This window comes from Meriones unguiculatus, chromosome 1 (assembly GCF_030254825.1).
Source record: "Meriones unguiculatus strain TT.TT164.6M chromosome 1, Bangor_MerUng_6.1, whole genome shotgun sequence".
In the NCBI taxonomy this organism is placed as follows: Eukaryota; Metazoa; Chordata; class Mammalia; order Rodentia; family Muridae; genus Meriones; species Meriones unguiculatus.
The window spans coordinates 55753877-55776939 of record NC_083349.1 but is presented as its reverse complement, the minus strand read 5'-3'; the positions used below and the strand labels follow the sequence as shown (position 1 = coordinate 55776939).

The window sequence follows — 23063 nt, the reverse complement described above, 5'->3', positions numbered from 1 at the left end:
CACCACGGTTCTGGAGAGGCAGAGACTAGGGATGTTTTAAACACTTGTGAATGAGCAGTGTACAGCATTTTACTCCACAACAAAAACTCAAACTACATTCTTGAAACTATGTATCTGGATAAAAGTACATCAGACCTTTGGCCATAGGAGGAAAAAGGGTGTTCTGTTGGTTCTGGCTGAGGAGCATCAGTTGCAGCTTCTAAAGGAGGTCAAGGTTTGAAGTTAGTGACCAAACAAGCTGAGCTCCTTCACGCTTGTTCTCCTGCCTTTGCTCCTATGGGGCAAAAGGCTGCTTCTTTCTCAACCCTGGACTGGCTTCCATAGGTGACAGGCAACATGAACCTCTCCAGGTGACTGGGCTGCCTACTGCCAGCACTGGGCATTGAGGATAAAAGCCCGGCAGTGGCTAAGCTGTTCCTCACAGGTGTGGTTGACAGTCTTTACACAGCTCTGCCAGAGTCAAGCCAATCAGGAAACCTGAGAATATGGACACAAGAGTTAAGGAGGCACCCCAGCGCACAGAGAGGAGGGGGTAAGCTAAGAGCCAGTGTAACAGAGCTGGAAGACCTTGAGCTATCTTTGCCTCCTCCGGGATGCTCCTCTCATTGTCTCCATTCATGAAGAAGAATCCACGGTCACTCTCAGCAGAATACTAGCTGGTGAACGCCCCCATGTGGCTGAGACCACACCCAGGTTTACCCAATATTCCTCCACTCAGAGGCTGAGGTGCCGCCTGTGCTGGGCTTCCCACTGTCTTCCGAGAACCCTCGCTCCAGCGAACCTCAGCCCTGGGACAGCCAGTTCAAACAGCATCTTTTCGAGACTTGCCACATCATCTCAGGACCAATTCAGGTCTTGCCAGGAGAAAACTAGTATTTCCAAGTTACGTAGGAGCCATCGTTCTCTGGAGCAAGTCGGGCTGTGGCACACTTCATGGAACCAGACAGGTGGAGTGCCTTGGCCAGGACCCAGCCACCAACCTGTGCTCCCAATTCTCAACAGTCTGACGCTTGTCCTAGAGAAGCGTAGGGGGTGATGTTTACACAATTTTAGCACCTCAAGGTATAATTGAAATAGCGAGGTAGTTTTGAATGGCATTTCATGAAGGCACCTCTGGGCATTATGAGCTAAAAGCGGTGGTATGTTAGCTTTACAAGAGCGTTTGTGTTGGGATGATTTTAAAATAATGTTTACATGACCGCGAGTCCCGTTGGTTGGGTTGGTGATGAACACGATCAGTCGGCACAGGAGAGTGTTTCCGTTCCAGGATTCCTTTGTGACGGGCCATCACTTTAAAGAGAGTGTTTGTGAAAGAGCAGGAAGCTGAAGTTTCTGCTTTCAAAGAAATATCACAACATACCGACCAGAGGATGACATCCAACTGAAATGACTGCTGGGAGCAGAAACTGGAATGATACAAAGACAGGGGAAAGAAATGCATGGGAATTTTTTTGTTCTTAAAACAGAAAAAAAAATCCAAGTCTTATAATTATTATTATTATTAATATATGTCTGTATATATGTACCTATGTATGTATTTAGGATCAGCTATCAAAGCCTTAATCAGGGTAGCGTGACAGCGCCAACCCACTGGCTGTGGCTTTATCATCAGACTCTGGTGCTGGCCCCATACTGTATGGCCCTCCCTCCAAAACCAAGACCTCTTCTAGATTCCCTGGGCCCTGAACTGAGAGTCTCAGCCTCCATCGGATTGCTGGCACACCCACCCAGGGAGCTTCATATGGCAAAAGAGCTTATGCTATGGTCCTGGTCCCATCAACCCACTGTGGTAGAGTCCACTTCTCTGGTGTGTATGTGTGTGTGTGCACATGCATGTGTGCCAGGTGTGTGTGTGTGGGTGTGTGTGTGTGTGTATGTGTGTGTGTTTAGGCTTTATTTTTTGTCTCACCTTGCCTGTCAAGGATGGAATGGAAATCAGGATGTGTTAGGTATCTCTCACCAACCTCACTCCACAGAGATAAAAATTCAATGTTTTTAACCTTTCGAAGTCTAAATGAGGTCGGCAAATTCCATGGAAAACGGGAGCCGGGGAGAGACAGGGTTGGTCTTGGTGTTTGCTATCCTGGTGACACACTGATAATGTTTTCAGAAGCATGCAGCTTTAGCGGAGGCCAACTTACAACAATGTGGCCTGTACAAAAGCCTTTATTTAGGCCTGTGAGTGACATGTTCACAGAAGACAGACTCTGATTCAGCAACAACTGCTGAGGCCCCTCCTCTGGAAGCCAACACCCATGGGCTTCACACACGACACAGGTCCCGTAAAGAACCACAGTCTGGCTTCCAAGAATAGAGGCCCAGGTACCCACTTCAGCCCTTCCAACTGCCCAGGGGTCTTCCTGAAAATGTCCCTGGATGTGGATGGATAAAAGGGTCCAAGGAGAAACCCTTCAGCTTACCTTCCCCTCTTTCTGGGACCAGGCCTGGGGGGCTGGAGCTCTAAGACCCAAGAACTGCCTCTGGAAATAACCTAAGGAAGTATTTGGCACTTGGGTCTCCAGATGAATCTAATTCTAGTGTGGACTGATTTGGTAGAGACCTGAGCCTGCACCCCAGGGTGGAAAACGTCTCCAAACAGCTGAGGTGAGGCTGTATATGGTTCACTATTTTCTCTAAAGTTTCTCCCTCAGCATTTCCCTTACCCCACAGTCATAGTATTCATAAACTGCCCAGCCTCTTGAAACAATTCTCTAAACACAGCTAACCAGCAAATCTTAAGAAGAACATGCCCCTTTGCTGCTCTTTGGAGTCCTTGGTATTTTCCTGCAGTTTGGGAAGAAACGGTCCCTTATGGTCCTGTTCCTATAGTTCGGGGAGAGACAGTCCCTTAGCGTCTACAGATGCTTTCACTTTTCAGATTGTGATCACAGTTCTGGTCAGTACCCCAAATATCTAAAAATAATCTTCTTCTTCTTCTTCTTCTTCTTCTTCTTCTTCTTCTTCTTCTTCTTCTTCTTCTTCTTCTTCTTCTTCTCCTTCTTCTTCTTCTTCTTCTTCTTCTTCTTCTTCTTCTTCTTCCTCTTCTTCTTCTTCCTCTTCTTCTTCTTCCTCTTCTTCTTCTTCCTCTTCTTCTTCTTCTTCTTCTTCTTAAAGAAAAGTGTTATCTATATATATATATATATAAGGCTATTTTTATTTTGAATAACTTTACATTTCATGTAAAATGTCAGTTGGCAAGAAAATGGGAAGATGATAACCCTTGTCTAAAAAAAAATGATGGTTTCATTAAAGAATGTGGTAACACAGTAATGCTGTGTTCTGGGTTTGTGTTGCTGCTTCAGACAACATTGGCCTTTTAAAGACTGTATTTGTTTTTATTTTTTTGTGTATGAGTGTTTGCCTACGTGTATGCATGTGAACTGTTTATGTGCCTGGTACCCTCAGAGGTCAGAGGAAGGCATAAGGTCCTGAGGGATGGAAATTTACAGGCAGTTGTGAGCCACCATGTGGGTGCTGGAAACTGAGCCCAGATCCAGTTCAAGGGCAGCCAGTGCCCTTAACTGCCGGGCGGCTCTCCGGTCTCCATTACTGACCGGAGAAACACTTGGAGAAATCAGAACAAGTGTCCTGCAGTGGTATTTTTGTACCACACAGGAATACAGTGAAACCCTGGCCCCAGTATGATGTGCTAGGGATGATCCTTTGAGGAGTGAGAGAAAAGCAAGGGCATGGCTGTCCATGGGCTCTTCTCACACATCAGCATGGCTGGGACCTGGATCTTGGACTAGCCAGGTACCAGAAGCATGTGTATTCAACACCCTGCTATTTAGAAGACACCCAACATGTGGCATTTTCTCAGCCCAGGCAGCACTTAGCATTCACACAGGGCCAGCTTTTCAAGATAGTCAAGCTCTTGCCTAGTAAATCATCGGTGCTACTAGGTGTGTCCAAATTTAAATATCGGAAAGCCTAAATGAGTGAAGAATCAGAGTTCAAGTCTCCAACTTCTCACCCACTAAGTAAGAACATCCCTTCTGCTATTTTCTGAGGAGATGCTCCTCTGGCCCATTACAGAACGTCCCAAACTTACAATGGTTGAACTAAACAGTTTTTGAGAGGAAAACAAAAACAAAACCTTTATGATGGTGTAAAAATGATACGCATTTAGTAGAAACCATGCTTCCAAATTTTTAATTTTTGTTTTTGACCAGGCAGGCAATATACAGTAAAACATGCTCTAGTGAAACCACGTGGTCACAAGAGGCAGAAAAATGACACTCTATGGAGCAGGTTCATTCGGGGGGGTTGAATGTGTTCCATGAATTTTTGACTCACACTCTTTCCGACTTACTGTTGGGCATAACTGCCTTGTAAATTAAGGGGTGTCCGCACTCTCCGTGGAATCTGTGTCCCTGTTCACACCAGCCGGGGATTCTGAGTGTGCCCCAAGTACCAGCCTGCCAAGCCTACAGTTCCGTGCCCCATCAAGCCTGCTCTGGCCTTCCTGACAATTTCAGCTTTTCCTCTCTTTACCTCACTCTATAGTCTCTTCTGGGTGACTTTGATTAAATGATCAGATTATTTATTATAATTCATTTTTGTTAGCAACTCACTATTTTGTATTACATGTGGGGTGTGTGTGTGTGTGTGCACGTGTGGAGGCTAGAGTTTGGTGCTGATGTGAGGTGGCCTCCTCTGCCTCTCTGCACCTTAGGTTTTGAGATGGAGTCTCTTATCAAATCTGGAGCTCATCAGTTCAGCTAGGCTGGCTGGCCAGTGAGTTCTGGGAATATAGAGATGATCTGTCTCTGCTTCCTCCCTCCCTTCAGTGCTAGGAGGGCACTCTCCTGACTGAGCTGTCTCTCCAGCCCTGCAACTCACTATTTTAAGAGGCAAACTCATGATAGAAACTGTAAGCTATTGAAAGAAGCCTGGGCTCTAGGAGATTTGCACTCATGATGCAAGAAGCAAGATCTGGAAGTCAAACCTGCCACCAGGCTGACCATGGCCTGCTGGGTCTGTTGTTCATTGTGGTAGCCATAGCCCTGCCTCACACAGAGTGGCTTCAGCACCTATCATGCAGCCATCCCCTGTGCTGATAGCGATGTCATGTTGCCCACATCATGGCTTAGGGATGCATTTAGTGTAATGCCTGTCTGCTGTAGGATGGAGAAGTCAATCTCAGTTTTCTTGTCATTGTTTTAAAAAAGACCCCCCCCACTCTGTGTGTGTGTGTCTGTGTGTGGTCCATGCTCACAGAGGTCAGAAGAACCTATAGGAGGCCCTGGAGCTGTAGTTACAGGCTGTATTTAGTTGTCCAAAGGGGATACTAGGAACTGAACCCTGGACCTCTGAAGAGTGGCATCTGATCTCAACTACTGAGCCATCTCTTTAGCCCGTTGTTTCTAATGAGTCCCCAGCTGCCAGAGCTCCAAGCTCTCAGGCCAGCTTGTGGCTTCTTTGCTGCAAAGTAAAAAGGACAGAAGATAAAGACAAAGAGAACAAAGACTCAAGCCATATGCAACGCGCAGGGGACAGAAGCTCATCAGCTGAGGGCTTGGCTACTCCCCTGACCATACATGGCCTGGCAAGGGCTTTCCTGGGACTACCTCTAGCCCTGCCTCCCAAGCGTTCCCAGCTGGTGTCCTACAAGTGGGAGACACGGGCAGGCAGTGCCAGTGAGAGAGAAGCTTGCCAAGGAAGCCTGTTAGAAATGGTGAGTATTAGCATCTTTCCTCAGCCTAACCTTTCTTTCTCTCACTGTGAACCAGTTCCAAGACTTTAAGGTTCGATCTTCTGGTTCATATAGCTTTATCCTTAAGATGACAAAGTCCTGGAGTTTGGTTTTTAATTATTTTCCTAGGTGCAAAATAGTAATTTAAAAAAGTTTAAATTACTGATTTCACCTTTCACTTGATGTGAAGCTTTTCTTGTTAAGCCTTCTGTTCAAAGGGATGCAGGGGAGGTATTTCAGCTTACTCCATTTCCTGCTGGGAGCCTTGGGTTTGGACAAGTGACTTCGTCTTTCCTCGATCAGTCTTCTGCCTGCTGCTTTCTCAGCGGTGTGGACAAGAGTGTCCACCTTTCTTACCAATGTGTGATGCATATTTGGTTGTGACTCACCCAGGGAAGTTTGCTAAACTAGGAGGGAAATCAAGAGGTATATTTATTTCTGTGTGAGTCCTAGGCTTTATAGATGCATAAAATTATATATATTAACATGAAATATGTAAATATTAATATATCTATTAACTTGAAAGTAGAAGTGGAACTAGCTGGAAGTGGTGAAAAGGGAAGATAGTGGGGTACCAGGGTCATTCTCAAAGTACTTTATATGTTTATATGAAAATGGCCTTGTATACAACATATAACTTAAAAGCACACAATAATATATAACATGTAACTAATATATTATATACAAACATTATATATTTCAAAGTTAGGATGCTTTGGTTATAAATATTAGTTTATAAGCCCTAATTATTTTTCTACTTATTCTAGAAGAAACAACAGAAAGTTAAAAAAAAAAAAAAAAACAGAAGCCAAACTCTTGTCAAGTCTTGCCCACTCAGTGCTCCATTACCAGCTATTAGATTTGTTTCAGCAGTGTCTCGGATGGCTCTTTCGTTAATATGACAGTTTCAGGGTCAATCTGAACCAAGATCAAGTTGTTAAAGGGTATACTGAAGCAGTTTATGTACCAGAGCATTTCTGGGTCAATGCATCTTAAATTTGTGAACTTCCCTGAAAATAACTCAGGTGGCTGCCAATGGATGAGTGAGTGAGTAAAGAAACGGTGGAGTACTTATATTAAATACATAGTCAATATATATGAGTGTGTATATATAAATATATATGCCTGTGATATCCCTGGCTGAATATTATCCAGCCTTTACGGAGGAGATTCCAAGGTTTTCACAGCCTGAGGGGCTCGGAGGACATTATGCTGAAGAAGGTAGGCTGTAAACAGCTGTTGCAGGTATCACGTGGGATTTAAAAAGAAGTGATGAGGAGTCCAAGGAGTTAGGGAGACCCGAGACCTAACCCAGGATTTACCACTGACCTCTGGAAGGAAACTCACCTTGGTCTAGGTTCCCTCACCTGGGCTGCAGGGATAATAACACCATCCTCGTGGGAAGTCCTCAGAACGGTGTCCGTGGCAGTCACTGTCCTGTTGCCTCTTTCCCTTCATAAGCAGCAAACTCCTGAGGGATACTCAGCCACGGAAGAGGCCAAGGGCTGTTAAAAACATACTATAGCCGTGACACCAACTGACGATTTGGTTCCTTTCACTTATGGCTGCCTGGTGCTGACAATTTCATCGACAAGCTAAGTGGCCTCCCCATGCCAGCTCTGTGCCAGACAGGCCTTTAAAAACATGACATTGTGGGAGTCACATCAGCCCAGAACATTTGCTGGCTGGAAGGAGCTGCCGCAGACAGTGGATCCCTTGGACTTTTCCTGGGAGGTGGGCAGGAGAAGCACTACCCCATTTCCAGAGTGGGAAAACGGAGCCTGGCAGGAAAACGGAGGGCTGGTGAGGATATAGAGACAAGAAAGTTGGTCTTCTCCAGGACCGTACAACTTCAACGTGGCAGAGGCTGTATCCACACCCAGATCAGGCGGCCCAGAGCCCGGGGTTGCCTCACCACCACACCCCTCTCCCTCCAGCTGCATCTCTAAGACGGCACTATGCCATCCTTTCTTCACCATGACAGCATGACACTGTGTTTCTACAAAATATGAAAGTCTGTCTAAAATTGGCCCAAACCTTCGTCATCCGAAGGTCAACAAACAACGGGTGCAAAGGCCCACTTGTTGCTTGCAGCCCTCTTCCATCTCTTCCAAAGGAAGCTTTGTCCATGGCCCCCTGACATCACTGCTGATGAGATAAGTCTGGACAGCTGCATACACCATAGTGATCAGCAAGCGCCCCTGGGGCACCTGTAGGCGTGGGCAGTGCCAGGGCCAGGGGAGGCCACCGGCTAAGCCATAGCGTGGTCCACCCATTGCCTCAGCAGCAGGGAAGGGACTTGGTAGAACAAGGGAAACGTGCAAATCAGTGCAAACTGGAATGATGGACAGGGAAGGGGGAGCGGAAAGGAGCCACCAGAGACTTTGGCAGAGCCTGACCTTAAGAAGAGGCATGCGTGGGAATACGGTATGCTGTAAGAAGGAAGTTGATTTATCGCTCACACATAACTGGGAAAGGATAAGCCAGGTGTCGAGTGAATCCCAGACAGAGCGAGGATAAGTCCACGTCTATGCCACCCTGACCAGTTCAGCTCACGACCAGAGCCTCCAATTTCAAACTTCGTAAAAACAAAACAAAACAAACAAACAAACAAACAAACAAATAAAAAAAGGCAGCCTCATCTCTCCCAGGTTAACTCGGGAAGGTGGTGAATAGTCAGGGCTTACACCGTGCCGCTTGGGGGCGCTGGTCTGCTCTACGCTGAAAGTATGGCTAAGCACTTCGGAATTCTCACGGTGCTCCCCTTGAAAGGCATTCTGGGAAAAGGCAAATTTCAATGCCTTGAGCTCCTCAGTCTAGCCCTGGCTGGGGAGCAGGGGGTGGGAAGGAAAGACTCCCTGCCGTGGGCACGGCTCTCCAGTACCTCTGGCTCCTATCCCTACTGCTCTGAGAACTGAGAAGCGCTGTGAAGCCCATCTCTGGGTTCAGCACATCTTTGATGGGGTTGCTGTGGCTTGGAGGCCGAGGTTCAGGAGGTTGCTAACCGTTCCCGGGAGTTTTAATGCTTCTTTCTCTCTTGCAGAGTTTTTCACTGAACTTTACACTGCCGTCGAATACAGTAAGTAGAGTAGTCAGACCTCCGTCTCCAGGCAAGTCAGTGAAGGTCTAAGTAGAACTTACAGTGGGTGCCCTGAATGTTGTGTTGAGTCGTGCTGAGGGCAATGCTTGTTTGTTTGCTTCTTTGTTTTCATTTAAATTGCCCCCTCCCTCTCTCTGGTGTGTGTGTGTGTGTGTGTGTGTGTGTGTGTGTGTGTGTGTGTGTGTGTGGCATGAGTGTGCATGTGCTATGGCATGCCCATGGAAATCAAGACAACTTGCTGGAGGGAATCGGTTTTCTCCTTCTACCAAGTGGCTTCAGGGATTGAACTCAGGCATTAGCATTCGCAGCAACTGCCTATACCCACCGACGGAGCAATCTCTTCAGCCCTGAGAACAATGTTTTTAACAACAACAACAACAACAACAAAAAGTGCAAATGTACATTTTGAAAAAGAAAACCAAAGCTTTAAATTCCCATCAGCAGAGAACACGGGGGTGGCGCCCCCTGCTGTCTGACTTTACATGAACGCCGACTTGTTCTTCCTACCGTGTTCTTACTCTGCGTATAATTTTGTACCTTAAATATTCAGTATGTATAACCACAACTGAGAATAGTCACACCTTATGTCTTCAAATGGTTTGTTTATGTAATGAGTTCCAGATGGGAATAACTGTATGACAAGCATCATTATAGATAAGACTTCTTTTCCTTCCTTCCTTCCTTCCTTCCTTCCTTCCTTCCTTCCTTTCTTCCTTCCTTCCTTCCTTCCTTCTTTTCTTCCTCCCTCCCTCCCTCCCTCCCTCCCTTCTTTCTTTCTTTCTTTCTTTCTTTCTTTCTTTCTTTCTTTCTTTCTTTCTTTCTTTCTTTCTTTCTTTCTTTCTTCTCTTTCTTTTTTTGAGACAAGAGTTCCTAGTGTAGCTCTGATTGGTCCTGAGCCTGCAATGCTTCTGCTTCCACCTCCTAGTGCACATGCCACCATGTCTGGCTTCGTCTGTATTTGACATTACTCTGTTAGTGTGGAGGGTGGGAGGGAAGAGAGTGATTGGGCCAACCAAGAATTCGAGTTTTCAGCGGGTAATGCTATTGTCATGGCTGTGTAACCTAGGGCTGTGCTAGCTTACACAAGTCACTTCCGTTCCCTTGCTCTTCTCATCTGTAAAATGGAGGCCATGTTGGTCCTGCTTTACTGGGCACTGTAAAGTGTGGCCAGTCGATATGGGAAAAGGGCTTGGACAGCCTGGCATGCAGTGGCTGCATTAGGTATAGAATTAACAGGTGTGCACGAGAACAGAAATCCCATCAAGACAAACAGGATGTAAACAGAACAGCAGCCATGCTGCCTAGGAGGGATGGCGAGCTAGAAAAACCAGCTTCTCTCCTGCTCCTGGGCTCCCCTAGATGCCTCTGTGTTCCAGGTGTTAATGCCTTAGAAAGTTATTTATTCAGGAACTGGATCTTGCCTGTAGCCCAGGATAGCTTTGAACTCAAGATCTCTCTGCCTTCCAAGTTCTGTGATCAAAGGTCTGTACCTCACTGTGCCTGATACATTTTTATATTTTGCCCTAACCAGCCCGAGTAAATTTCTGAGCTTTGAAGGCAGGAGGCCTTGCCTGAAATAATGGTGGACTCTTCCCACCATCCGCAGAAAGACCCTGCTTCACACCAGGGCAGGACCCCAGTGTTATGAGAGGGCATGGGGTCATGTTTATGTGAAAGTAGTCATCTAATGAACAACAGGGAACTGCCAGCATCTCTGATGGGAGGAAAGAGGCCTGTTCTGGAGTTCAAGTGCTGAAGTTCAGGTTGGAGTCATCTGTGGCAACGTGGTCACCAAGGTCACTGAGAGGATGAAATAAAAGTAGACCTGACTAGTGTGTGAATGCTTTAAAAGGGTGACAGAAGGTCATGATTGTGGTGCTCATGTGATCCCTAAAACCCCTAGAGGTAACTTACTATTTTGTTTGTTTATTTATTTATTTATCTTTTCCATTTCATGCATGCATATATGGTATACATTCATGTGTATGCATGTTTTGCATTTGTGTGTGTATGTATCCACATGCTGGGCCAGTATCCTGCCACTGAGCCCCCAGGACCCGGGGTGACTCCACACAACAGTGTACACAGTTGCCTGTGTAAATCTTCCTTCCCAGAGATGCATTTGACCTATCTCAGACAGGAGAGGCAGGTAGCACCCCTCCTTCCTCAAGTGGAGACACGGACCGGAAGGATTAGCGCACTGTTCCATGTGGGCTCATCTCAGGCCCACGGACCATCCATAGATGGCACTTGCTCTACTGTGTGATTGAAAACAGACACAGCTTCCTTAAGAAGGTTCCATATGACGCCTTACTGCAGTGTTTACATTTTCTCCTAGTAGGGACACTGATGGGGGGGGGAGAGGGGGAGTGTGCTGGCCCCAGCACCAAGGCTAGGGACAGGAGATGTAGAACCTGTTGCAGCAGATTCACCAGGTGGATAGTGAAGACGTCACTCCACTTTTGGAATTTGTTTTCTCTCAGCCACACGAGGTTCTGTTTGTAGTTGCTACTGTTAATCTCTTAGGGGAAAGGTGACTGTCTTAGTTAGGGTTTCTAGTGCTGCAGCAAAAACCACGACCAAAAAGCAAGTCGGGGGAGGAAAGGGTTTATTGCGCTTACACTTCCACACTGCTGTTCATCACTGAAGGAAATCAGGTCAGGAACTCAAGCAGGGCAGGAACCTGGAGGCAGGAGCTGATGCAGAGGCCATGGAGGGGTGCTGCTTACTGGCTTCCTCCTCCTGGCTTGCTCAGCCTGCTTTCTTATAGAACCCAGGACCACCAGCCCAGGGATGGCCCCACCCACAATGGGCTGGGTACATTTTGAAAAAGAAAACCAAAGCTTTAAATTCCCATCAGCAGAGAACACGGGGGTGGCGCCCCCTGCTGTCTGACTTTACATGAACGCCGACTTGTTCTTCCTACCGTGTTCTTACTCTGCGTATAATTTTGTACCTTAAATATTCAGTATGTATAACCACAACTGAGAATAGTCACACCTTATGTCTTCAAATGGTTTGTTTATGTAATGAGTTCCAGATGGGAATAACTGTATGACAAGCATCATTATAGATAAGACTTCTTTTCTTTCCTTCCTTCCTTCCTTCCTTCCTTCCTTCCTTCCTTCCTTCCTTCCTTCCTTCCTTCCTTCCTTCCTTGATCGCTAATTGAGAAAATGCCCTACAGCTGGAACTCATGGAGGCATTTCCTCAACTGAGGCTCCTTCCTCTCTGATGACTCTAGTTTGTGTGGAGTTGACACAAAAATCTAGCCAATACAGTGGCCTTCAGGGATTTGGCTCCACCATTAGCAGGATGCTTTGCATGATGTGCACCCTACAGGTTTTTTTTTCTTATATGGCCTATTCTCCTTTCACACAGACTTCCTCTCCAGTTGCCACGAGTGCCAAAGCCACAGTAAGTGTTCAGGTAAGTGACCAAGCCTTGGCTCTGTCATCCGGAACGCGAGGAGGCAGTGCTCCTACATCTCTTGCATTTACTTTGAGGATCAGCATTGTGAACTGTCACCAAGCCCAAGAATAGCCTTAATAATTATTCCTATGACCACTCCTGCTCAAAAGCAAGAGAGAGGCTGCGAAACCACAGGCCCTGGGGCTGGAGGGAGGGCTCAGCAGTGAAGGGCCCTTACCTAAGACCCCCGTTTGCTTCCCAGCACTCGCAGGATAGCTTAAACTGCCTGCAACCCAGTTCCTGAGGCTCTTACGTCCTCTTCTGAACCCCGCAGGCTCCTGCAAGCATAGGTCCATATAGATACACAACAGACAAACAAACAAACAAACAAACACATACAGACACACGTACATAGGCAAATTCACAGAGCACAGAGAAAAGCAGCCAGAGATAGAAGGGTTTATACTTATGCTTGTCTCTGTATGTTGGCAACCAGACAAAACCCATCTGCAGCAATAGACTTCAGAGTAGTGGTCACACATGAGGTTTGGGGAGCATTCTAAGTCTTGATCTGAGCATCAGTTATATGTACGAAATATTATTCTGCAAACAGTCCTCATTCTGCGTATTGGTGACATGGATTTTCACTCTTTCATAAAATCGCATAATGTTATGGGACCCAGTGTTGTATTTGTTGCATATATATGGTTTTGCATATTGTCTTTAGTCTAATTTCCAAAAAAAAAAAATCTGCAAACCTCAGACCTTATGGTGCTACAAGCATAACTGTTAACGCTCAGACTAAAGTACACACTTGAAAACTGGCTAACGTGTTTAATACAAATGTTTTCGAAATAATGTCAGATGGCATGGGGTATACTAACAGCACCGACTTTTTGTTTTCTCTCTATATGCTATTCTTTTTAATATAGTATTTTTATTTGTTTCTTTTGAATTTCATGCTTGCGCACAGTGTGTTGCAATTATATTCATTCCCCACTCCCAACTCCAGCTCTTCTCAAATATCCCTACACTCCTCTCCCCTGGAAACTTCATGTCTTTCCCCCCCGCCCCCTTAATAACCCGCTGAATCTAATTTGTGCTGCCCTTACACACAGAGTTTTGGAGCCAGCCACTGGAGTATGGCCCAAGGACCAAATCGCTGAAGAAAACTCTCTCCCCCTGCTGAAAGCCATTTACCGCCAATATCTCCTCAACTAGTTGTGGCAGCTCACATGCCCCGCCCTGAGCCCTGCTAGACGATTGACCGGCTTCATCTTGTGCAGACAACCACAGCTATTGTGGGCTCATGGTGGGATGCTCCTCCCCTGAGCATCGGACCCTGTTTTGCCCTAGTCTCCCTTGACTTCTGGCCCTTCTACCTCTCCCCACTCTTCTGAAACATTCCTTGAGCCTTAGGGGAGGAGGCAAAATATAGAGATCCATTCACAAGTGAGCACTCTCCAGGCATTGATTCTCTGCCCTTTGACTAGCTGGGTCTCTGTGTTAACCACCATCCACAGTACAGAGAGAGATAGAAGAGAGAGAGAGGAAAAGAAAAGAATTGACTTTTTCAGACAGGAGGTAAATGGCATCTGACTGTGGCTGTGATGTGTACCTTGACTCTTCTTCTGAGAGATAGTTTGTGCTTCTGTTTCCTGGGACTCCTGCTCAAAAAAATTTTTTTTAGTTGAGCATTTTTCTAGTAGATGATCACCATTCCAAAATAGATTAAACATTAATTAGATCCTAGGAGAGCAAGTTACCAGTCATATATGTTACAAATATCTTTTGAAGTATTTCTCCAATGCCTCTAGGGCCCATGCATCTTTTTGTTGGTTTCTTCTTAATCACTGACTGTATCCTCTATTCTTGAAGCATCTGTGCTTCCCTGACCCTGTTTTATCTTTCTGAGCTAGGACTGTGGTCCCTCTGTTGGGCTAGCAGCCGGAATCCCATCCCTGCTGGCCACAGCCCTGCTGGTGGCCTTGCTGTTTACCTTGATTCAGCGAAGAAGGAGCTTCGATGGACCCATTGAGGTGATGGCTGCTTCCTTGGGTGTGAATGTTTAGCTCTAATCAGTATCATCAGATGAAAAGAATATGAGGGAAGACAAGAGACAAAAAAAGTGATGACGTATCTGTCCATGTTAAGACCATAACCTTGCCTACAAGAGCATGTGTGTGGACCCCTGACATCCCATTCAGCACGCTTTCACAGCATGATATGCCTGTGTCAGGTAGCCTCTGGGCTCTGATTTCACTCTCTACTCATGAACAGTCGTGTTTGTTTATATACTGGTAGATGTTAACATGGGAGGTAGAAAGCCTGGGTTCTAATCCTGGACGATGTGAGCCTAGACAGGTGACTCAGCATTTCCTGTGTCTTGGTTAGTTCAGCTCTATCACGGGTATCACAAAACTCTCCTCCCAGGCTGGGGGTGTAACTCGTGACACAGTGCTTACTTTGGGTGTGCAAGGGTGTGGATCCAAACTCAGCACCACAAACAACAATAAGGAACCCCAGCACATGCACACAAACACTATCTACTGTGGGAGGTGGAAACAGTTGTAAGGGTGGCCTGAGGCACCATTACATCGTGGGTACAGATGTACTGACAGGCTAGAAACTGGGTATGTGGTAAGAAGTACTGTGGGGGATGGTGGTATTATTTATTTAGGCAACAGTTTAACTTTTGGTGTTCTTTAAAATGACCTAGAAGGCTAAAATATATCAATCAGCAAGCCAATGAAATCAGGAATTTCTGGAGCTGGAGAGATGGCTCAGTAGTTAAGAGCACTAGTTGATTTTCCAGAGGAACTGGGGTTCCATTCCTAGCACCCACTCGATGGCTCACAACCACCTGTACCTTTAGTCCTAAGGGATCCAACACCCTTTTCTGGCCTCCACATTTATGTGGTATACACACATATATGCAGGCAGACACACAAACACATAAAACAAAAATAGATAGATAGATAAGAATTTCTAATGGTAGAACAGTGTCATTGGCCTAAAAACATTTAGGGGGGCCAGTTTGATTGTTTGTGGCAGTGGGGATCAAGTCCAGGATTTACCAAGTACTGGGCAAGCAGGCTGCTCACTGGCCTCTCAACCCAATACAATTTTTATGATGTCTATAGTCCTCCTGCGCATTGGTAGAACAACATCCTTAATTAATAATAAAATCGAATGGCTTGAAATTGAACAACAAATGTGAATGAGGTCTCCTGACCTCTCTGTCAACCGCTACAGGGCTGGTGGCGCTAGCAGCATGCATGCACTGAGCAAGGGGCCGGGATGAAGTAGGATGGCTCAAGGTTTTGTCTTGCTATTCAAAATGGCAGCTTAAAACTTTCGGCTTCTGGAATTCCCATTAACCTCTCATGATGACCATTGGCTACTGGTAACTGGGAGCATTGCAAGAGCACAGGAGGATTACTGTAACCCTAAACGTATGTCGGTGTGCAAAGCAGAGTGCAGAGAACCCAGCTATCGGCTCACAGCCAGTCTTGTTCCGTGTCTACTCCTGTTTGCGTCTTCACGATCCCAACCCTGGACTGTTGTTGAGTAGGGATGCTTCCTGAGTCTCTCTGTTCATTGTGCTCAAGGAGGGCTCTCGCCTGCATGCTGGTTGTGTTTTAAACGCTTCTGGCAATTCTGATGCACACTGTGGTTTAAGACGCAACAATTTGAGTGGTTGCAGCTGTGGTCCTTCTCTACTGATTTGCTTGTTCACTTGTTTGTTTGTTTGTTGATAACCACTTTAGGAAAGTGAGAGACCATGTGAAATTTCAGAACTCTATGACAATCCCAAAATATCCGAGGTAAGAACTTTTGGTTGTAATCCCCACGTGTGACTGAAAGTTAGCAAGAGAAGGGTCTTTAAGCCTCACTTGCTCACAGGTGCCCTGTGAGGGCCTGGGAAAGGGAGACAACTAGATACAGGAAAGCACACAGGAGGTGATCGGTGTATCTTATTAACCACCAAATTCGAAGTGGTAAAGTCTGACCTAGCACGCAGAAGTCACCACGTTCTGTGCCCAGTACCGAAAATTAATACAGCAAGAGCAGAAAAGGAAATCAACTTAATATAATTTTGTTAATGGACAAAGGAAATAGATATATGGCCATCTTACTAGGAGAAAAGGTGTTTTTAAAGGGTAAGTCACTTGTGCTAAAGCTCTTTGTTTATTTATTTAGTGTGTGCCCAATGTCTGTGTGTGAACATGCATGTGTTTGCGTGTGTATACCATGGCAGGTGTGTAGGGTCAGAGGACAATTACAGGTGTCAGTTCTTACCTCCCACCTTGCTTAAGAAGAATCTTCTTGTTGTTTTCCTCTGAGGATGCTTGTCCATAAGCTCTGTGGTATTCTCCTGTCTCTGCTACCCATCTTTCTGTCAGAGTGCTGGGATTACAGAGCTTGCACTATGTCTGGTTTTTATGTGGGTTCTAGGGATTCAAACTCAGATCCTTACCCTTGCCAGCAACTACCATTTCTCCCCATCCCTTGATATAGACTTTCAAGGTAAGCCAGAATGAGAATTTTACTTGAAAAGTGACACCTAAGTGAATTGTCTTTAAGATCAGAAATAAATCAAGAGTGTTTGTCACTTGTATCCAGCACTGGACTTTAGGTCCTAACCTACAGAATGGGATAAGAAAAAGCAAATATAACATTGAGAAGAAAGAAGTAAAATCATCATAATTTGCAGATCATATATGGCTGTCAACATAGAAAAACTCAATAATCTACAGATAAATTATTGGACTTAGAAATACAGTTGAATAAGTTTATTGTATATAAAAACAAAACACAGGATTTAGCTGTGAGGTAGAACACTCACTGCACATGAACAAAGGCTTAGGTTTGATTTCTAGCACTGAAGAAAAATTTGAAAGCAATGTGCATTTCTTATTATCAATAGTTATCAGATTAAAAAAAACAGGAATTTTATAAAAATCCTATTTTACAGTGGTATTAAAATATATAGAATGCTAAACAAATCTGATAAAATGTCTAATCCTAGCATGGAAATAATAAAACTTAGTAAAAAGCACTCAACAATGGCCAAGTTCTGATGGTTGTGTAGTGTTGTCCTGGACAGGAAGACTCAACTACATAAAGATGTCAGCCACCACAAATTCCTAGTACTTTCTGTATCTCTGTAGTCAGTGTAATTGTGGAGCTGGAGGGATAGCTCTGCAGTTAAACATACTTACTGCTTTTTCTGAAGACCTGGGTTCAGTTTTCAGCACCCACATGGCAGCTCACAATGGTCTATACCTCTAACTCTAGGGCATCTGTACTCTGCTGACCTCCTTGGATACCAAGGACACGTGCTTTTAGGCAAAACATTGATATGCATAACATTCTTAAAAAATTAAAATAAACACATTTGTGATATAAATCCTAACCCATTTTTCAATGAACTTAGTAAGGTGCTAAAGTTTACAGGGACTAATCATGAGAAGACTAACAAAAAATGAACACATGGGACAGATGAAAGAGAAAAGCGAGAGAGTAGGTTTGAATCCAACCATATCAATGATTAGATGTAAGTGGCCTAAATAGCTCCAGTTACAAGGCAGAGAGAGTCAGTTTGGCTGTAAAGGCAATGCCCAACTTTATAAGAATCTACAGAACAGCACTTTATAAAGACTTGAATAGATTAGAAGTTAGAGGATAGAGACACTTTGCCAACAATAATTAACCAGAGTTGTGTGCAACTTGAAGGCAACAAGCTCAGGCAACTGTAGATGTCACTCATTCCCTGCCACACATGGGTCAGTGTCTCTCCTCTCCCAGTTCCCGCCATCTTGCCAACAATTGTTTCAAATGTTTGGTCTGAGTTTTGCTGTTTCTGTTCAAGGGTCAATATGGTTCTTTAAGTCTATCTTGGCCAGAAGCGGAAGTCTCTGCTATACTCTTCTTAAAATCTGTTTGTGTTCTCAAGAATCCTAGGGGGTCACCCACACATGAGATGAACCCACGAGGTGCCCAAGAAGGCCACATATATGTGAAGACTGTCTCTGGAAGTGAGGAGCCCCTGCCCGACACCTACCGTCCTCCCGAAGAAATAGAGAGAAGAAGAGGACTGTGGTGGCTTGTGCCCAGACTGAGCCTAGAATGATGTGGCTTTATCAGGACCGATAACAGAAACAGGGCTGAAAACCCCAGTGATCTGTGCTTGGGATCTATGCTTGGAGAGGTGAGGAGCTGCAGCCTCTCATTCCACATAAATTTCATTTATAGATCTGTGATGCATCTGCTTGTCTTGCCTCTTTAGGGGGTGGCTGCAATAAGGTTCATTCAACCTTAGACCTTTCGGTTTAACTGCCCCTACAACCCAGGTGAGCTGCTGGGCATCCAGAGACATTTGCTTTTGGGAAATGGGTGTGGCTTCTGAGTGTCCTGCCTTCTCCTTTACCTGCTCCAACTCTTAAAAAAAATAATAAAGCGATGGGAGTTGGCTTTTCTGGGTACCTTGGCCAGCTTAGTACAACTTAGGACATGAGCGAACCTTATAGAAGACTTGTGAAAGAAGCCTTTCTTCTTTCTGAAGATCTCAGCGTAAAGCTCACTTGAGCCACACATGCCCTTACACAAGGAAGCATGTGGCTGATTCGTGGCACACAGCAGAGAAGGGGTTAAGGACTTCGGTGTCAGATGTGCCACTGAGCAGCTGCAAGAATTCCGAGGTCCCCTACCCTCCTTAAGACTGTTTTGGGTTTTATAAAAGAGGGGAGACTATTCTGTGCCTCGTTTGGCCATTTGGGAAAAATTACAAAAGAAATAAAGGGAAGTGGTTTCCACTTAGTAGACACTAGAAGCCTTAATTCTCACTCCTCACCCTGTTTTCCCACCTCTTCTCATTCTGGTTTGTCTGACCAAGTCAGGCAGCTGCTCTGCAGCGCTGTTATCCATAGTCACAAAGTTGACAAGGAGATCTTGATTCTTACCATTCTCCGTGGCCTGCAATCCAAATTGTTGACATTTAGAAATAACTCTAATTGCCGCTAGCAGCCTACTCACTTCAACTCTGGACACCATTTGTCCTTATGTGTCAACCAAGTTCCTCATTCCAAGTACAGAGACCTGTGTTACACCTGACACGCTGACCTTTAGGATGCCGAAGTCTTGGGTGGTCAGTCTTCATTGCCAGCTTGGTGGGATTTAGAAACACCATGGAAACACACTCCAGAGGATTTAGCTGAGCAAGAGGGCTGCATGAATGTGGAGAGCACCATTCCACGGCCCGGGGTTCTGGAGTGAATAAAAGGGACTCCAAGATGAACACACGAATTCATCACTCTCTGCTTCCTGACTATAGATAAAATGTGTGACCAGCTGCCGAAGGTTCCTGCCTCTGTGCCTCTCTGCCATGATGGACTATTACCCTCAAACTGTGAGCCAAAATAAGTCTTTCCACCCTTTAGTTATCTTATCAGGCATTTTATCAGCATAATAATGAGAGAAGTAACTAATATAAAATTGATATTCATGTTTTAATGAGGCATTTTGCTTTGAAGTATCATAAAGAAAAGATGTTTGCGAGGGAGAAAGGTCAAGAGGACCAAAGATGAACACAGGGCCAAAAGGATGGGTTGGTATGTCCACACCTGTCATACAAGGAGATAGCTGGCCCAGCTTGGGCCAGGCCTTTGCCTTCGCTTCCCCAGATGGCTTCCTGGTGGCATGGGTCATGGCTACTATGTGCATGGTCACTGCCTTGGAGCAAGCTGTGCTTCGAGGTGGAAGAGCTGAGGTCTCAGGGCATCTCTGGAAACATACACAATCTCCAAGAGCCACCTTGGTATCCCTGGGAGCCATTTTTTTTTCATATGGGGCCCTTGGGTTGTTCAGAAATGGTCCAATTTCTTGAGCAACAGAGAATGGCCACCACACACACACTTTCCAAGGACCTCTGAAATTCAGTTGTGTGTTGTTCTGTGGGTCCAGCTCTTAGATAAGTGCATTTGGACGTCTTCAGGCAGCCATGTCCAGGCGTGCTAAACATTTATTGCTCTTACATGGCAGGGAAGGACCTTGGACTTCCTGCCTTGAGGAGACTGCAGCTTTGACAGTCAGCTCCAGCCCAGAATGTTGGTCACCTAGAGCCTCAGTTCTGTACTTATGAAACTGACCCCAGCAGGCAGTTGTGAGGCCTATTTGAAATACACATATCAGTAAGCCTTGGAACTTATACAATAAGGTATAACTGTATCTTGGACACTTTATTTTAATTCTACTTACAATCAATTGCTTAGAATCTTTATTTCAAATGGTTTCCACTAAACTTGCAAGGTTCAGTTTTTCTGTTGGTATAAAATTTATTTTGTAATAAGGTGAAAATAAATGACCATTATATGAATCTACGAAGTATCCATGGCTTTTCTTTCCCTACATTAAGGGTGCAACTTTTCCCTTTTCTTTTTTCTGCCTCTATCCCTCGGGTGCTGGCTAGAACCTAATTGTGCTTTCTCTAGCACTTTGGGCTTCTGTACTTTCTCTAGAGCTCCCTCCCTGCCTTTGTAGCAGGCCTCCACTCTCCACGCTGAAAATTCAAACATTGTGGTGTTTCATTCCTTCTTCTGTTCTCGTCCTCTCAACAACGGATACATCGAAAAGATCTGGATTCGGGGCGTTAGTCAGTCCCTGCTCTGACTTACCAGCTGGCCCTGTTGACTGTTCAGCAGGCTTTGAGGAAGTGGTTTCTCTGGTCATGGGGGGTCCTGAATGAGATCCTGTGGTAGACTGGCATCTCTAACTCCAATGAGGCCAGGCAGGGAAGGGAGCTGGGGCCCCAGCCTCCCTGAATCTAGTTTGCATCATCCTTAAGACACCCCGTGTTGATCCCCAGCCCGACCACAGCAGAACTTCCTGGAGACCTGTGCAGCCACAGTCATTCAAAGAACATCACCCAGCACCTCTCCATGCAGGCCCGGGCCCCAGTTATGGCTTTTTACCTCAAAGGCTCACACATGACTCGCAGCAGCCTGTATGTTGGTTGAATAGCAACCAACCACATGGCATAGGTTCAAACCAGTGTCCCCCGATTCTCATTTCCAAACCTGAACTCAAGAGGTGCAGGGAGCGATGGATAGAGCCAAGGTATCCGGAGAAGCATCTGTCAGTCATCAGGAGTGAGAAGACCTGTCTCCTCAAGGAGTCTGAGGCATGTCCTGCTACCCTGCTGGTCAACCTTTGGGTTCCCTGAGGAGTTCTTGTTTCTAGACTCCTTACAGTATTGGGAGAAGCTTGGATTCGAGTAACCCTGAAGCTACACCATCACTTCAGGATCTCACTTCAGGCTTGTGGCCTGGATGCCCATGAGACCTGGGCTCTGGGAGGACTGATGTCAGTCTCAAGACTTCCCAAGAGCTTACACAGCTTTTATGTGCCACAGATTGAAGTTTCATCTCCTCCATTACTGCCTGAGCTAGCCTCAGGGAGCTCTGCTGAAATATGAATGTTACCAGGGAATTTTAGGGTCTCCTCTTTATATTCTTGACCCTGTTAATAAAAGAATAAAAAACAGCTCAGAAGGAAGCTTGGGAACATTTTTTTTTTAATTAACATTTAAGAAAAAAAAAAGCTGTAAATCTTGACAGGTGCAAGGAAGAGAGAGATGAAGAGGAGGAGAGAAAGCCAGGCCTCTTTCAGTTAGGCATGAAGGGCAGCAGTCACATGGTAAGGGGAGGGGTATGGCTTCAGAGAAAGAACAAGAAGGCCCAGAGCATCAGAGACTGCAGGCCCAGGCTTCGGCCAGTGTCCAAAAGACAGAAAAAAAGCTGTTGTTGTAAAGGAAAAGTCATGCTTTTCTGAGTATTTCCACAAAGCAGGCAGGCTTTGTGATGATGACTCTATAAGCAACTCCACAGAAGGGGTGTTTCAGGGAGGCAAAAGTACACTGTCTCCTTAAAGGGACAAGCATTCCTCCTGCCTCCTTAGTGAGATTTTAGCTTTTCAGAGGGGTAGTCTCTTGGCCAAGTGATAGGCAGGCCCAGATGAATTCTCTCATAAGGGAGGTCCAATAGCATGAAATATTCTAATCTTTTGGGGTAGGCCAGACTGTCATGTTGTCATTCAAAGGCCGGAGGTATTTTGTTCTTTTGACCAGGCTTTAAGAAATGGCAAAGCTGTTTGCCTTTCGTAGTGTTACCAGCAAAATGGGAGGTGGGGGCTGAAGCTTCAGTGGCCTCTAAGAATGTGGAGAAGAGGCATGTGGATAACGCTGATCAACCCTTTAGGGGGGAAAGCACAGTAAGCTGTGAAGCCAGATTCCCACCATCCCCCTAAGATCTTCCTTCCGCATCCCCTGGAAACAGGCTGATACTCATCCATTGGCCTCCAGCTCTATAGCAGGCCAAGGTCACTGACACGGCTGCAGTTGGTGGCCTTTGGGTCCCTTCAGGACATAGGGTCTGTCTAATCTGTGCCCTCCTGGAGGAAGCAGGAGGGAAGAGTGAATATGGTAAGGGATGTCCCAGAGGCTGCCTCCCTCCCTTGGGTCCTCTGAGATAAAGAAAGCCACGCTGTCTCTTTGAGAGCTCCAGGTGGGAAAGGGGGGCTTTCCTGAATGGTTTAGGAAGTTGCTTTTGCATCCAAGAAAGAGCAGTGAGAGTGCATCGCTGATACAGGTCAGTGCTGGTCAGGAAAGGAACCGTGGAGACAACTAGGAGTCAGCACCCTGCCTCCCAGAACTCCCGGACCCTGAGTCCCCTTGGGAACCTCTGTTGTGCTAATAACACCCGTGTGTGCCTTTGAAATCAACCCCAAGCTCTTACTCTTCCATGGGTCCACTTGTGTTTAGAAATATAAGAAGCGAGCAAAGCAAAGAAAATGTCAACC

At 45.7% G+C, this 23063-nt stretch overlaps 1 protein-coding gene across 1 annotated transcript; it reads left to right on the top strand.

Moving 5' to 3' along the window:
* Positions 1–5444: 5444 nt before the first annotated feature.
* Positions 5445–20587, top strand: Opalin (oligodendrocytic myelin paranodal and inner loop protein). The gene is made up of 6 exons (XM_021633085.2): positions 5445–5677; positions 8739–8774; positions 12177–12224; positions 14126–14245; positions 15977–16033; positions 18166–20587. Exons 1-6 carry the CDS (start codon positions 5480–5482, stop codon positions 18340–18342), a joined length of 636 nt encoding a protein of 211 aa, XP_021488760.2. The 5' UTR covers positions 5445–5479; the 3' UTR covers positions 18343–20587.
* The last annotated feature ends 2476 nt before the right edge of the window (positions 20588–23063 follow it).